At 37.0% G+C, this 18,024-nt stretch overlaps 1 protein-coding gene across 2 annotated transcripts in view; it reads left to right on the forward strand.

Annotated features, from left to right (window-relative positions):
- The first annotated feature begins 382 nt into the window (after nt 1-382).
- Nucleotides 383-18,024, forward strand: part of Adss (adenylosuccinate synthetase) — a 29,575-nt gene continuing 11,933 nt past the window's right edge. Inside the window, exons 1-4 of one of the 2 annotated variants that reach the window (XM_070103416.1) lie at nt 383-587; nt 8,175-8,277; nt 13,694-13,824; nt 16,601-16,805. In XM_070103416.1, coding sequence (XP_069959517.1) covers nt 423-587; nt 8,175-8,277; nt 13,694-13,824; nt 16,601-16,805 — 604 coding nt within the window. In that variant the 5' untranslated portion in view covers nt 383-422. Of the gene's footprint in view, nt 588-7,005; nt 7,102-8,174; nt 8,278-13,693; nt 13,825-16,600; nt 16,806-18,024 lie in introns of those variants that run through there. The other variant, XM_070103417.1, reaches the window with a different exon arrangement.

Raw genomic sequence — 18,024 nt, forward strand, 5'->3', positions numbered from 1 at the left:
CAGGCGGCACTAACCCAGCACCCAGGGCTAGGGGATGAGGTAGCAGTGATGGCACTAGGGGGGGCAGAGCGGCAGGCGGCACTAACCCAGCACCCAGGGCTAGGGGATGAGGTAGCAGTGATGGCACTAGGGGGGGCAGAGCGGCAGGCGGCACTAACCCAGCACCCAGGGCTAGGGGATGAGGTAGCAGTGATGGCACTAGGGGGGGCAGAGCGGCAGGCGGCACTAACCCAGCACCCAGGGCTAGGGGATAAGGTAGCAGTGATGGCACTAGGGGGGGCAGAGCGGCAGGCGGCACTAACCCAGCACCCAGGGGTAGGGGATGAGGTAGCAGTGATGGCACTAGGGGGGGGGGGGCAGAGCGGCAGGCGGCACTAAGAGTAGCGGCGCCACCTGGCTCAGTCTGGCCACTACATTCAACGATGGCTGATGTGAACGGTGTAGAGCCGGAACTCTCAAGGAAGAGGCTGAGACATGAGCCATACAACAAAGTAACAGTGGTGCTGGGAGCACAATGGGGTGACGAAGGTAAAGGGAAGGTGGTGGACATGTTAGCTGGCTCCTCTGATGTGGTGTGCAGGTGTCAGGTGAGATTATATTAACCTCCGGTACCAATGTGATGCAATCTTTGAACATAGTCAGGCCTAGCCGGTCTTAACATCGCCTCCCACTAACATTATTATTTACTATTTTCAGGTGTATTTAGTTGTTGTATCTTGAAAAAAAAAGGTCCCATTATATTTTCTCAATGGAATTTTTCCCCATTATTATTGTTAAGGTCATGATTTCACCAGGCCTAGTCATTCTCACCATCATCATCCACTAACATCATATATTATTTACTATTTCCACGTATATTTAATAATTTTATCTTAAAAAAAAAGGTCCCAGAGTATTTTGATGGAATTTACCCCCTATTAATCATTAACTTCATTCTCCTCCAGGTCTAACCATTCTCACCATCATTATCACCATCACTTCCCACTAACATCATGTATTATTTATAATTTTCACGTGTATTTAATAGTTTTATCTTAAAAAAAAAAAAAAGATCCCAGTATAGAAGTATTCTCGATGGAATTTTTCATTAATCATTGTCAAGGCCAAACTCTCTCCTCCTGTAATGAGGTCAAATTACTGTCATGTTTCTTTTCATTTTGTAATAAAGTTGGTAGAATTACGGACAATATGTAAAGTAAAAGGACACATGTGCAACTAATGTGCCACAATAAAATGTCACATTAGTTGCACTTGTGTCCTTTTCTTTTCATTTTGTTAAGATGGGACTAATGTAAATTTTTAGGCCTCATGACAAGGTAGTAATGACCATAGACATGCCAGCCTCGAAATTAATCATGGTAATTTAAAAAAAAAAATTATTGATTTATTTCATTTTATTTTTTAAATGCCTTTTAAATGGAAATATTGTATATTAAACCTTAATAGGATATTTTTCTTTTATATTTCAGTATTAATTTTTTCACTCGTTAAATTTGTTTTTATTTGTCATGTCAGAGAGATAAGATGTCATATTTTTATGTTGCATTATATGAATAAAGGTTAAAGGGCATTTGGCAAGGTTACTGAGTGTGCCAATTTGTCACTAATGTCAGTGAATTACCCAGGTAACATGCTCAATGACTTATAAAAAATATAAACATAAGAATTCTATAACATAATATAGATTTAAGTTAGGTTATGTTGGCATAGGTTAGGTTAGGTTATATTATGTTAGGTTAGGTTATACTATGTTAGTGCTTCTAATAATTTTACTAACTTTACATATGGTAGAATTCCTCACCTGTTGGAAAATATCGAAAATATCAGTGACTTAGGACCATTAGTGAGATTGTTGGTATTTGAATAAAGTCCATTATAAATAAATTTTCAAGGTTACTATTTTTGCAGTGTTGGAGTTGCGTTGTAATTATGTGGGGAATTATATCACTGACTTCTACATGGCTTATGATATACACTATCCACATGAAATCTTTATAGTGAAAGAAAAATCACTATTAATGAAGACCCATATAGACTTTCATCTTGAATGATTTTAACAGAAGAGGCCATGTGACTTAGTACAATAATCCTGGCTCTTTATTCCTGATAATACATAGTAAATGTCATTTGCAAAATTTGCTATAGTATTTACATAATCTTGGTACACTTATTTGAGTCTTTGAGCATAAAACATAGGCTTACACTTAACTCTCAATTTGACATCTCTTTATTTAATAGACTTTGGAAATTCAGCACAAAATCTGCTAGGTAAGCTGATTCAGAAATGGCAGACAAAGACCTTTATTGTAATGAAAGCAAAAGAGTCACATCTTCATCTGCTATAATTGCCATAACCAGCCCCTCGCTTCTTCCTTATTAGTCTCTTCAATCGAGGATTTAATGTGTTTCTTTACAGTGTCAGCATCATTCAAATGGTCTCTTAAAATAAAGGCTGCCTGTGTTTCTTTACTGTATTTCAAGTCAGCATTTTCCAAATTTATTATGGTACATACAATATAAGGAATTTGTATTCACAATTGTTCTAGTTTATATATGACACATTCAATAATAGGCATATGAAAATTGATATTATGAGGTCATCCCAAAAATTCCTCAAACGTATAGTACATGTACTGTATTTATTTCTATAGTTGCTATGCTGTGTCTCATTTATATATTATTATATATTTAAGTTATTCTTAATGCCCACAGGTAATGTTTTAGCACTTACAAAAATTAATAATAGCTAATATATTTGTCTATATGTATACAGTCTGATATAACTTTAGTAATATTACTGGTAAAACAAATCCAAAATGTATTTGTTCAGTACGTATTCAGAACAGTCGGGGGCGTATTTTTTCTCACTAGTAAACAAGCAGTCGCTGGTACGAGGGCCCACCAAAGGGCCCATCACTCTCTTCACTTTTGTGTATCCTTAGACACAGTCTTGCTGCACCCTAACATAGGGCCAGCTCCACTGAACAAGTCATCTTATGACAAAGACCCATGTCAGGATTCTTTCCCTAACAGATTAATACCACCTTACTGCAGAAAAAGTCAGTAATGACCTAGGTACAGTCTTAGATTATTATGAAATGGTAGAAAAATATGGCATAAAAGTTTCATATGTTAGGTGGTCCCATAGCTGGGTTGGTAGCACACTCAACTCACACATTGAGGTTTGTGGTTCAATTCCTGGTATGGGTGAAAACATTTGGATGTGTTTCTTTAAGACACCTGCTGTCCCTGTTCACCAAGTAAATAGGTATCTCAGTGTTAGCCATCTGGTGTGGGTCACATCCTGGGGACAAAATTAACATAATTTGCCCAAAATGCTCTGCATAACAAGGGGCTTTTATATAGCATGTCAATGATATCAGCTAGGTCTGTTTATGTTGTACATGTACTTGTAGAAATAAAAATTATTATTATTATTCTTATCATCATGTTCACCATTGCCTACTTATATTGCAGTTGTACAGTATAGTAAATAGTACAAGGCATTGTTCTGAACACTTTCTGCAGCCTCACTTGTTTGTTGCACTTTAACTTTAACCTTGAGCTGGTCGATGACATTACTGCCTTTGATACGTAAACATTTACTGTATGCTGTTGCCAGTGCCGTCTTAGTGTTGAGTAAAAAATCATAAGATATAACTAACATGTTGTCAACTGAACTGGGGTTGTGATAACAATGGTGAATAGAGAATGAACTTTTCTGCATTTGTTGGAAAATTGCAGCAATAATTAGTTTGACACATACCCCATCTCCCACCTAGGTAGTTGGTGAAGCACCTTCACCAACATTCATCCAATAACTATCTTACAGGATGTGCACAGACATAATTCAAATAACCCTCCATTCTACAACATCTCTGTCCCACCTTTAGAGTGCAGGTACTGTATTTTTCTCCTTTAGGACTAAAGCTTGGTAGCATTCATTTTGTTTTTTATCAATGTTACCTTGCTCACACTCCACCAGCAAGTCCATAAAAATCACTTGTCTGTTCACTCAGACGAGTCTAATGAATGCAGTTGCACCTAGTACTCACTCAAAACTTCCTCTACCCCCTCTCTCTAACCCTTCCTTGAATATTGGATAAAAAAGATAATGATGTTATTATGTGAAATGTCTAGGATTATCCTTTGATACTTGCCTGTTAGGTGAATATGTTAATCACATTTTATTAAATAGAAATATATCCAAAACAAGATGGTAAAGTTTATTCTAAACGTGGGTATACCTTTGACAAGTTTCGAGAGACGTATAGTACTACTCTTGGAGCCCAGCCATTGGCCAGGTACTAAGGAACATCATGTTGTAATAATGTTTGTAGAATTGATAACAATATGTTGGGTAAAAGGACATGTGCAGCATGTGTCATTTTATCTGACACCATGTAGGCTAGGATGAAATGTAAAATTTAGGAAGGCTGAAAGTAGCAGGGAGTGAAACAGCTGAACTTAAGCAGTATTGTATCTATAAAATTTTGAATGGGTTAGGAATCAAACCTAATTAAATACCATGAAAAGGAACACAATTTGTAGACCATTGTATGAAGCCAGCCATCAGTTACTGTACTTTTTCTTCTATACAACTACAAAAAGCATAGTGAGTTGCTTAATCATGTCAAGACCAGCCATGACAAATAAATTTAATACTACAGCTAAGAAGTATATAAGCGACAAACAATGATACGGCTGGTTTTGCAGTGTAGTCATTGTTTAGTAAGAAACTGTTTTTCTTGGTAGTCAGCACTCTTGCCTCACACAGTGAGTGTCTGTGGTTCAATCCCTGGCTGAGTGGAAATGGGCATGTAGGTACTTAGGTGTTGATCAACTAGTGTGGGTGGTATCCTGGGAGACAAGATTGAAGGACCCCAATGGAAATAAGACAGACAGTCCTTGATGATGCACTGGCTTTCTTGGGCTATACATACTGGGTGGCTAACCCTCTGGGTTAAAACTCTGAATGAATCTTATCTTATTGGAATTATGTCTATCTAATATTTTAGTTTTCTTATGTATGCACCTAAGTAAGATACAGAGCTGCAGTACAGTACAGTATTTCAGTTGCAAGAAATTATCCTATTTGACTCCATTGGGTTACTTAGGCTACAACCTTTGCTGCCCTTTCCCACCTAACAGTAGAAATTGGTACTAGTAACTGTGCTACCCAACTGTTATAGGTTGCATCCAGAGAAATAATTGTTATGCAGATGTGTTAGAAAACTCCAGTCCTGCTGGAAGTCATATCCTGTGAAAAATGCCGCTGTTTAAGAAAATTCCAGACCTGCTTGAGTTATTAAAGTGTTTTATTATTGTAAGTAGTACCTGCATGATGTGAAGTGTATTCAGTGATGTAATAAACAAAATGTACTGAATAAAATCATTATAGGAAGCTTCAGTATCTACACTACAATACAGTGTTTAATGACCATAACCCCAGCAACTTCATTTAGAGGTTGACTTAATTGTGAATGTTTGTACAATGGTCAACACATTCTGTACTATTGAAAAGGTATGAAATACCATTTTCACTAGTACAGAATATGTACTACTAACCGGCTCTAGCAATTGAGCTGGTTAGTAGTACATATTAACATTATCAGTGTCATTATTTATTGTCATTATTGTAATTATTATTTGTAATCTGACATGAATAAATGGGTAGCTGAACCTTCAAGTGGTTTCCTGTAGTTTACATATAATACAGTATTGTTAAGCACAAAAGAAAGCCACTTCTCTTTTGGTTTTGGTTTATAACTTTAGAAGGCAGTGTCTGATTGGCTTTATATTTTCAACACTGGTGTACTGTAACTAGGGAAAGGTTCATGCAGCTATTCACATAATGCAGGTGACCTCTGGTCAGCTTTATACAAACCATTCCTAATTTTGTTTTCTGAGTTGCTTCTGACTCTTAAATGTCTCTGTATTGTATTTAAGAGGAGGTTGGGATTGTAATTGGAGTGTTTAGGGGGCAGTTTCTTATTTTTATTTATGTAATGGTTTGGCATTATTCCATAAAAATAACTGGATATTGCCTCTGCCAAACAGTTTCAATCTTTAATGGCTGATACATCTTATGAAGAGGAAGATACCTTTGGGATGTAAACTGTGTGTAATAAATGTTAGTAAATTTGCTAATTTGCTAACATTCATATACACTCCATATTTGTTAAAATCATCTTTCTAACTGCTAAAAAAAATAAAGATTTTATTCCTTTGCAAAGGTTGCAATGTGTAATTACAATTTTGATTTGTTAAGCACAAAGAAAGCCACTAACATGCCGGGGCATTTCAGGCTACAAGTCTAATTGAAAGGACCTGGTTTTGGAATCCTTAATGAACAGACACATGTGAACATGGATCTTTCCACCTCCTGCCTCTGTTCGTCTGGCAGTATATAAATACCAGGACATTAATTGGGTGTTGTGGATTGTATTCTAAGGAAGAAAACTTAAGGAACTTATAGAAATAAACTAAATGGGTTAATTTTATTGGGTTATCCTTGGTTATTAACCATTTACTCCCAATTTTAAGGGTTAAAGTATCCTTGATGTTAGTTCATTGTGGATTGTTACCTTAAACTGACCTTAAATCTGACCAACTCAAGACCAAAGTTTTAGTGTCTATGATAGAACACACTTCTCTTCTGACATGTGGCTGCCATTCTCCACAGGATCCTCACAATGTGAACACATGTTAATTTATTTTTTTTATTTCTTCTGACATTCCATTTATATAAATTAGAAACAGGGCAAGCACCAACCCCTGTAGCATCCCATGTGAGACATCCCATAGGCTCTTACTTTGTATCACTGCATTTTTCCTTTCAAACAGAAAATCTCTCAGCCACTGCAGTTTTGTTTTTTATTCTTCTGTGATTTGCCATTTTCAGATCGCTCATTCAGTTGTAAAACAACAGTTGAAGGAATGATTATGAGGGTGTTGCCTGCATTTTTTGGTCATCCTGCCTTGGTGGGACACACCTGGTGTGTTAAAGATCAGTCGCTCATGAGGAGCTCTCAGAATCTCTTGTTTCTTTGCAGAAGTGATACACCTACACAATACTCATTAATAAATGGAAATTGCTCAGTAAGTAATTAGAATATTCTGTAGTCTAAGAAGAAGGTTGTTATTTATAGAGCTCACTGAACAAAGTGGAATCTGAACCAATGGCAAGCCAGTTATCCATATATCTCTTATACACATGCAAACATTTAAGGCTTAAGTCTTACTGGTATTCATTTATGCCAATTGTAGTCATGCATGGCATTGCAGAACATTAAATGGTCACTGTGCATTGGCTGAGGCAGTCTCTAATGTCCATGGATTTGGATACTACACTGCTAAATGTTTACTTACAGTGTATCCTGTGCATGTAAGCTGTGATAGTAAACACTTACCATATTTTCTGGCATATAAGACGCACAGTTTTCCCAACAGAAAGTCTTGGAAAATCAGCTTGTGCCTTAGATGCTCAAGGTCAGGGCCAAGGGTAGGCTTTGGGTTACACTTTAGCATAAAGTAAGAGGGTAATTATCCCCTTGAATATGATTACTGATTTACCATTATGATATTTCTGTCATGCACCTTATATGCTTGAAAATACAGTAGATAGCAGTGTGCTAAAATTGTTATGATCCATTTCACATTTAAAACCATAATTATTTTATTTTATAGTGCGAGTAAAATAAGTATGCCGGACTGACAAATTGGGCTTCTGTTAAACCTGTGCTAATAAAAGAAATAGTTCAGAAAATTGGTTGGTTATTAGTGTAATGGATTTGGTGGGTTTAAACGTGTGAATCTTTGTTATGCTTGCCATGCGATGGTATTGATTTCAAACCCCATCCCCCTCTCCCTCCTCTAATGCATCTTTTATTTGATCAGCTTAATCCATGACATTACATGGATTAAATCATCATTTGCAGAGCAATGATTTTCTCCTTTGTTGAAAATTTCACATAGTTGAGTTACTTGGCATTTTACAAAGACCCCAATACAAATAAGTCACTTTATCTGACTTTTCTGGGTTATCCTAAGTATAATTTACGCATATGATACTATGTATGATGATTTATGTATCTGTATTTATGTGTACTGTACTTAAAAAAACTTACTCAATTGCTTACTGTATTTTATATTTTTATTTGACTTTTTTCTAGGGAGGCAACAATGCTGGTCACACAGTAGTGACTGGAGATGCAGAGTATGACTTTCACATTCTGCCATCTGGTATTATCAACACCTCAGCTGTGTCTGTCATAGGTAACTATGAAGATTGTACAGTATTTGTTAATTGTAAATCATAATTGTTCATATGGCATCAATGTGCTAATATTGCATTTCTTTTTACCTTCTGTATACAGTAAGGTGCATGTGCACGTCTTAGTTATCATTTTTGTCTTAGGCACATGTCAATTAGACACTTGGCCTGTATGCATATAGGCACATGTCAATTAGACACTTGACCTGTATGTATGTGTCTGGGGGGGGGCTATGGGTGGTTGGTTCGGACATTTAGAGAGGCTGGAACAAAATAGAATGACTTGGAGAACGTATAAATCCGTTGTGGAAGGAAGTGGGGTAGGAGGTCCTCCTAGGAAAGATTTGAGGGAAGGGATATAGGTTTTGTGTGCGAGGGGCTTAGCTTTCCAGCAAACATGTGTGAGTGTGTTTGGAGCAAGTGTGCATGTGTGTGTGTGCGTGTGTATATGTGCATGTGTGTATGTGAGCATGTGTGTGCATGTGCGTGTGTGCACGTGTGTGTGCGCACAACCACAGAGGGAGATGAATGATAGCTCTCGGCCTTTCATAGTGCAATCAGCGCATCTTCAGGAGCTTGTAATGTTGCAGAAATGAGTGATTCTAGCTAGAGAATCACTCTACCTGAACCTCCTACTTATTTCTGCAACATTGCAAGCTCCTGAAGATGTGATTGGAACATAAAAAGCCTAGAGCTATAATTCAACTCCCCCTGTGGTTGTTTTGCATCTTGTATCGCTTGTCCACAATCATTGCATATGTACATACATATATACATACATATGTACATACATATGTACATATACATATATACATGCATATTTACATATTTACATTACTGTATTTGTATGTCTTCATAATTGATTTTTTTTTTTGCAGTACAGTACCTTGTTTGAGAATAGTTTTAACCTGTTCTTTTCCCAGTTTTTAGGACCTTTCTTCATCTCTTTCTTTTTATAATGTTGATTGTTTTGATGAGCCCCCTGAATTTATTTTTATATGTTGCAATTATATTGGTGTGTTTATACCTCTGTGTACTTGTTGTCACTTCTGAGTTTTCTACTCTTGTAACTTTGAGAGTTCAGGTTACTACTATGAATCCATTCTATTGACCCACATATCTTTGAGGGGAGGGGAGGATGAGGAGAGGGAAAGCATGCACTGTGGCAGTTAGCCTGGTGGTAGAGATGAATAGCTTGTAAACACTGAAATATATTATGTTGAACAAATGAGGGTGGTTGTGCCCATGCCTAGGCTTCTGGAATGACTGTATTATGTGCATTTGACAACCAGTCAGATGATGGAGAAAAAAGTATGATAAATTAGACACATGTGCAACACTTGGGTATCTCAGTAAAGCTACCCAAGTGTTGCACATGTGTCTAATTTATCAACTTGTCGATTCTCTGAACCATTGATCTACAAAAAGGTATGCAAGGTTGACTTTCTTGAAGTCAGAAATAGAAATTTCACTAAATAATTGGAACGTTTGATTATGGTTCCTCTCGTTTGAAACTCTGGATTATTGTGAGTGAAATAAAAAAGATTAATGTGATTGCCATTTTGAAATTAATATACTTCTTTGTAGGTATAGAGATGGGAAAGATTACTGTGATTGTCAGAGTGAAATTAACAAGGTTGGGACACTGACCATATGATGTAGCCCATTCCTGCAGAAAGGTTGGGGACCACTGCTCTGTGGTAACAATCAACTCCAAAGTTCTTCAGTTACCCACGGAAATAAATAATAAATGGAGACTGAGATGAAGGTGGTTGGTCTCTTATCTTTGTTGTCTCATTGTTGATGGACTTGGCCACCAAGAAGACAGTCTGTCCCCTTGTGTTGAGACTAGAAATGTGAACACAAGCTAATCCATTCTTGGCTTTATAGTCACTGTATAGCCCTTGTGGTTTAGCACTTCTTTTTTATTATAATAATAATAATATAGTCACAGTCTATACATTACAGTACAATATAACTTCATTTCTTTTTTGCAGTATACAAAATGTAGTTTACATGTAGTAAAATATTGTTAAGCACAAAAGAAAGCCACTAGCATGCTGTGTATTTCAGGCAGACTAATCTAGTGAGACAAACAGGTATACTGCCTCAGACTTACCTACATACCTGTGAACCACTTGATTTTTATGTGCTAGTAGGAATAAAATTATATTTTACTGACTAGCAATATTGTATATACACTGAAAAGTATATATATCAGTGTGTGTGTGTGTGTGTGTGTGTGTGTGTGTGTGTGTGTGATTATATATATATATATATATATATATATATATATATATATATATATATATATATATATATATATATATATATATATATATATTTTTTTTTTTTTTCAACAAGTTGGTCGTCTCCCACCGAGGCAGGGTGACCCAAAAAAGAAAGAAAATCCCCAAAAAGAAAATACTTTCATCATCATTCAACACTTTCACCACACTCACACATTATCACTGCTTTTGCAGAGGTGCTCAGAATACAACAGTTTAGAAGCATATACGTATAAAGATACACAACATATCCCTCCAAACTGCCAATATCCCAAACCCCTCCTTTAAAGTGCAGGCATTGTACTTCCCATTTCCAGGACTCAAGTCCGACTATATGAAAATAACCGGTTTCCCTGAATCCCTTCACTAAATATTACCCAGCTCACACTTCAACAGATCGTCAGGTCCCAAGTACCATTCGTCTCCATTCACTCCTATCTAACACGCTCACGCACGCTTGCTGGAAGTCCAAGCCCCTTGCCCACAAAACCTCCTTTACCCCCTCTTTCCAACCCTTTCGAGGACGACCCCTACCCCGCCTTCCTTCCCCTATAGATTTATATGCTTTCCATGTCATTCTACTTTGATCCATTCTCTCTAAATCACCAAACCACCTCAACAACCCCTCTTCTGCCCTCTGGCTAATACTTTTATTAACTCCACACCTTCTCCTAATTTCCACACTCCGAATTTTCTGCATAATATTTACACCACACATTGCCCTTAGACAGGACATCTCCACTGCCTCCAACCGTCTCCTCGCTGCTGCATTTACCACCCAAGCTTCACACCCATATAAGAGTGTTGGTACTACTATACTTTCATACATTCCCTTCTTTGCCTCCATAGATAACGTTTTTTGACTCCACATATACCTCAACGCACCACTCACCTTTTTTCCCTCATCAATTCTATGATTAACCTCATCCTTCATAAATCCATCCGCCAACACGTCAACTCCCAAGTATCTGAAAACATTCACTTCTTCCATACTCCTCCTCCCCAATTTGATATCCAATTTTTCTTTATCTAAATCATTTGACACCCTCATCACCTTACTCTTTTCTATGTTCACTTTCAACTTTCTACCTTTACACACATTCCCAAACTCATCCACTAACCTTTGCAATTTTTCTTTAGAATCTCCCATAAGCACAGTATCATCAGCAAAAAGTAACTGTGTCAATTCCCATTTTGAATTTGATTCCCCAAAATTTAATCCCACCCCTCTCCCGAACACCCTAGCATTTACTTCCTTTACAACCCCATCTATAAATATATTAAACAACCATGGTGACATTACACATCCCTGTCTAAGACCTACTTTTACCGGGAAGTAGTCTCCCTCTCTTCTACACACCCTAACCTGAGCCTCACTATCCTCATAAGAACTCTTTACAGCATTTAATAACTTACCACCTATTCCATATACTTGCAACATCTGCCACATTGCTCCTCTATCCACTCTATCATATGCCTTTTTCTAAATCCATAAATGCAATAAAAACTTCCCTACCTTTATCTAAATACTGTTCACATATATGCTTCAATGTAAACACTTGATCTACACATCCCCTACCCACTCTGAAACCTCCTTGCTCATCCGCAATCCTACATTCTGTCTTACCTCTAATTCTTTCAGTTATAACCCTACCGTACACTTTTCCTGGTATACTCAGTAAGCTTATTCCTCTATAATTTTTACACTCTCTTTTGTCCCCTTTCCCTTTATATAAAGGGACTATACATGCTCTCCGCCAATCCCTAGGTACCTTCCCCTCTTTCATACTTTTATTAAACAAAAGTACCAACCACTCCAACACTATATCTCCCCCTGCTTTTAACATTTCTGTCATGATCCCATCAGTTCCAGCTACTTTACCCCCTTTCATTTTACGTAATGCCTCACGTACCTCCCCCACACTTACATTCTGCTCTTCTTCACTCCTAAAAGATGGTATACCTCCCTGACCAGTGCATGAAATTACTGCCTCTGTTTCTTCCTTAACATTTAAAAGTTCCTCAAAATATTCTCGCCATCTACCCAATACCTCCATCTCCCCATCTACTAACTCCCCTACTCTGTTTATAACTGACAAATCCATATTTTCCCTAGGCTTTCTTAACTTGTTTAACTCACTCCAAAATTTTTTCTTATTTTTATTAAAATTTCTTGACAGTGCCTCTCCCACTCTATCATCTGCTCTCCTTTTGCACTCTCTTTACCTTTCTTTTACTCTCCATATACTCTGCTCTTCTTATAACACTTCTGCTTTGTAAAAACCTCTCATAAGCTACCTTTTTCTCTTTTATCACACCCTTTACTTCATCATTCCACCAATCACTCCTCTTTCCTCCTGCCCCCACCCTCCTATAACCACAAACTTCTGCCCCACATTCTAATACTGCATTTTTAAAACTATTCCAACCCTCTTCAACCCCCCCACTACTCATCTTTGCACTAGCCCACCTTTCTGCCAATAGTCGCTTATATCTCACCCGAACTTCCTCCTCCCTTAGTTTATACACTTTCACCTCCCTCTTGTTGTTGCCACCTTCCTCTTTTCCCATCTACCTCTTACTCTAACTGTAGCTACAACTAAATAATGATCCGATATATCAGTTGCCCCTCTATAAACATGTACATCCTGGAGCCTACCCATCAACCTTTTATCCACCAATACATAATCTAATAAACTACTTTCATTACGTGCTACATCATACCTTGTATATTTATTTATCCTCTTTTTCATAAAATATGTATTACTTATTACCAAATTTCTTTCTACACATAGCTCAATTAAAGGCTCCCCATTTACATTTACCCCTGGCACCCCAAATTTACCTACTACTCCCTCCATAACATTTTTTCCCACTTTAGCATTGAAATCCCCAACCACCATTACACTCACACTTGATTCAAAACTCCCCACTCATATGAGTTTATTAATCCTTATACAGTATTGGGGCTAAGGCATTCTTGACCAGAGGTGTACCGATGAAATGTAGCTTTAATGACACTTGCAGTAGATATGTTTTAACGTATGAAACAAGTCCGAAGTCTAGCATGAATTAAATTAGCAGGGTTATAACTGATTCCCAGGAAGATGACATATATTTACTATTGCAGGTAATGGTGTTGTAGTGCACCTTGGTCAAATGTTTGAGGAAATAGAGAAGAACGAAGCAAAAGGTTTGAAAGATTGGGAGAAACGACTTATCATATCTGATAGATCTCACATTGTATTTGATTTCCATCAAGTAAGTATAGTACATACATTCTTGACTTATGTCATTCTTACAGATTATTTTATTGCAAATTTCAACATTGCAGAGTAGGTGGAGGCATGTTCTGATATACTTCAGTCTTTAACTAAAATATATTAATTTTCACACTTTTAATTGAAACTACTGCTGTACCAGTTTTCTTCCTGTTATTTGTGTGTATATAGTTGGAGTGACCAGATATTTCTGAACTGCTAGAGTGTTTCATTATTTACTCTGCTTACTAAGTTGCTTAACTGGGAGTGAGCCCAACACCACAGATAGCATTACTGCTTGGAGTCCAAGTTAATTTTTCTGGTGCTGTCTTCTGTAACCCCTATATTAATAGCTAATTGCCTTGTTCCATCTTGTATATTTTGCCTCATTACTTTAAGATGAGCCTGCATTACCTTGAGATGTGCCCCATTACCTTGAGGTGTGCCACATTACCTTGTGATGTGCCCCATTACCTTGAGATATGCCCCTATTACCTTGAGATGTGATTCCATTACCTTAAGATATGCCCTATTACCTTGAGATGCACCTCCCATTACCTTGATTGTTTTATAGTTTTATCATCAATTTTCTGTGCTAGTTTTACTCTGAAATTCATTCAGTTTAGCCATAACATCTAGTATACAGTTTATAATTAGACTTTCTCTTTGTTTCATCAGTGCTTTACTAACAAAGTCATTTTTATTGGTCTACACCTTCTTATATTAACCCTGACTACTAACAAAGTCATTTTTATTGGTCTGCACCTTTTTATATTAACCCTGACTGTCTCCCAGTGAGGTGGGATGACCCAAAAATGCAGCAGTACTTTCACCATTATTCACTCACTGTCTTATCTGCCAGAAGCTGACTTTTTTATATGAACAGAAATAGAATGACTTCAAGAGTGTATAAATCTGTAGTGGAGAGGTGGGGTAGGGGTCAGCCTAGGAATGGTTGGAGGGAGGAGGTAAAGGAGGTTTTGTGTGCAAGGGACTTGGACTTCCAGCAAGCATGTGTGTGTGTGTTAGATAGGAACAAATGGAGACAAATGGTTGGAGTGTAAGCAAGGTAACATTTATGAATGGATTCAGGGAAACTGGCAGGCTGGACTTGATTCCTGGAGATGGGAAGTACAGTGCTGGCACTCTGAAGGAGGGGTATTAACGTTGCAGTTTTATAACTGTAGTGTAAGCATGCCTCTGGCAAGACAGTGGTGGAGTGAATGATGATAGAAGTTTTTCTTTTTCGGGCCACCCTGCCTTGGTGGGTATCGGCCAATGTGTTAATAAATAAATATAAATAAAATAATTTACTTGTATAGTTTTTTCATCCAGAGGAAACTGCAGTCAGTCATAAGTTTTGAAGTAAATACTCTATAAAATCTCCATACCCACTATTCTCTTGGGTTTATGGCTTGGTTTCCTTTTAAGCAGCAATAAAAATGGAGGGGGTAAAGGAGGTTTTGTGGGCGAAGGGCTTGGATTTCCAGCAAGCGTGCATGAGTGTGTTAGGAGTGAATGGAGACAAATGGTTTTTGGGACCTGATGAGCTGTTGGAGTGTGAGCAGGGTAATATTTTGTGAAGGGATTCAGGGAAACCGGTTAACCAGACTTGAGTCCTGGAAATGGGAAGTACAATGCCTGCACTTTAAAGGAGGGGTTTTAGGATATTGGCAGTTTGGAATGACTATCTAAACTGTCATATCTGCAAACCTCTGCAAAGACAGTGATTATGTGTGAGTGATGGTGAAAGTGTTGAATGATTCCAAAAGTTTTTTTCTTTCTTTTTAGGTTTTTCTTTCTTTTGGGTCATCCTGCCTTGGTGGGAAATGGCCAACATGTTAAAAAAAAATATTTGTTGTTAAAGTGGGTTGGATAGCTATGTGAGTGGCAGTGGATGTGTGGGGAGTTTGATTTGCTTAGCATGGGCCAGTAGACCCACTGAAGGGTTCATTTTTTCTAATGTTGAAACTGACTTCTTGTTTGCATTTACTTGTGATTCAGTAATGTCTCTTATTTGGACAATTGTTTGTAGGGGTGTGAAATATACAGAAGGGCTGAGTATTAGAAATCAACACCTTTCATCTTCTTTCAACAAACTGGCTGCATCCCACCAAGGCAGGGTGGCCCAAAAGGAAACACAAAAGTTTCTCCTTTTAAATTTAGCAATGTATATACAGGAGAAAGGGTTACTAACCCCTTGTTTCTGGCATTTTAGTTGTCTCTTACGACATGCATGACTCACGGAGAAAGAACTCTGTTCCACGTTCCCATGGAGAACCTTTCATGTTTTCAGTTTGCAAAAAACAAAATTTGAGAGGAATTCCTGAGTAGCGTTCCATTTTTTTAATTTAAAATGACAAGGATTTTGTATACAAAGCATATTCACAATGTACGCATTTCAATATGTAGCATTGAACTCTGTATACAGTACATCGGTTAGATATTATAGATAAGCATACAGGTTGTGACAAAGAAGGTAATTTCTCAGTACATTATGATACCATCTTTACAGTTAGCAAAAAGTAGATTAATTTAAGATACATTTATTGCTGTATAATTTTTTAAACTTGTACATAATTCTGCACTTTGTTTCTAAATGAAAATTTATTTTAATAATTAGTACATAAAATTAGCTGTATCATAAGAGAGACTAAGGAAGGAGACTCAAAATACCTTAATTACCCAATGCTCTTGAACCATGTTTGATTACAGTATTATTATTATTACTATTAATTGTTTGAAACCACTCTTTTATGTCCTTATTTTTTTGGCAGAGTGTAGATGGCTTGCAAGAGCAGGAACGTTCTATGGATAATTCTGGTACTAAAACCCTGGGCACTACCAAGAAAGGTATTGGCCCTTGCTACTCCAGTAAGGCTGGGAGACATGGGCTTAGAATGGCAGATCTTCTGGGAGACTTTAGTTTGTTTGAGCAAAGACTGAGGAACTTAGTTGATTCGCACAAGAGAATGTTCCCTGGTAGGTTTTACAGACATATATCTTTGTATTTAGCTCAAAACACTTATCTAACTTTAGTTAATTTTTAACCCTAATACATGTTATACTTTTTCCACCACTTTTGTCAGCTCAGGAGAGAGTTGGTTGTTTCAGTTAAAAAGTAAAAGTAATTATTTTTTAACATAAAGTATGGATACAAAGGAATTACAGTTAATATTAGAATGATATTTACTGTCTGGAGGGACATCTGAACTGTCATATCTGTGTGCCTTGGGCAAAACAGTGATAGTTTGAAAGATGGTTAAAGTGTTTCTTTTATGGGTCACTCTGCCTCAGTGGGAAACAGCCACTGTGTTAAAGAAAAAAATTAGAATGGCATTATAATACTCAGTATTGATGGCAGGTCTAAAACTAATAGATATAATATAACCAAACCAGCATGATCATTTCTCTGGTATGTTCAGTATATAAAAATTTCAGTCAAGTTTTGAAGGCATTAATGGGTCTCAAATTTTTTCTGTATGAGGATGTTGCATCAAGGGGTTCCCAGATACACAGAGCAGCAATGATATAAGTATAAACATAATTTAAGAAACTCCTTAAAATGTATTTCCCAGAATCCATTCTTAAACCTTGAAGAAATCCTGTGTGCTAATCTTATTTCTGTTTCTCTTTCCATCTCCCAGTTATCAATCTGTCCTCTACATTCTTAACTGTGCATATAAAAATATGTGCTCAAATTTTGATGTATGCCTCGCTACCAGATATAAGCCACTCGGCTTTTTTTAATTTTGTTATTGTTGGGAAATTATATGGGTGTTCAGGTTATTATATGCTAACCTGAGTTAACCTAAACTAACAAAAATAAAATTTACATGAAATTTCCAGCATGCAGAAATGCACAAAGGGCAGTTTGTGTGAAACTTACTGCCTTAATTGGAGAACATTTTGCAAATACGTATAGAGCTTCCCTGCTTAGTCTTTTTTTAACTCAGTAGTTCAACCAATGGATTATTGTTATTCTTTTTCCAGAATTTTCACTTATTGAATAACTTTGTATCCTCTTTGTAATTGTTCCTTCCTATATCACCAAATATGTATCTTATTTTTGCTAAATTGTTAAATTAAATTAACATTGTGATGTGTTCTCTCTTCATGTTCTATTATGAGTATTGTTTCTCCTGTGTGAGCTGCAGTGAACCTTTGATCCCATTAGTTAACTTACTGTTAGCATGTGCTC

This window comes from Cherax quadricarinatus, chromosome 85 (assembly GCF_038502225.1).
Source record: "Cherax quadricarinatus isolate ZL_2023a chromosome 85, ASM3850222v1, whole genome shotgun sequence".
In the NCBI taxonomy this organism is placed as follows: Eukaryota; Metazoa; Arthropoda; class Malacostraca; order Decapoda; family Parastacidae; genus Cherax; species Cherax quadricarinatus.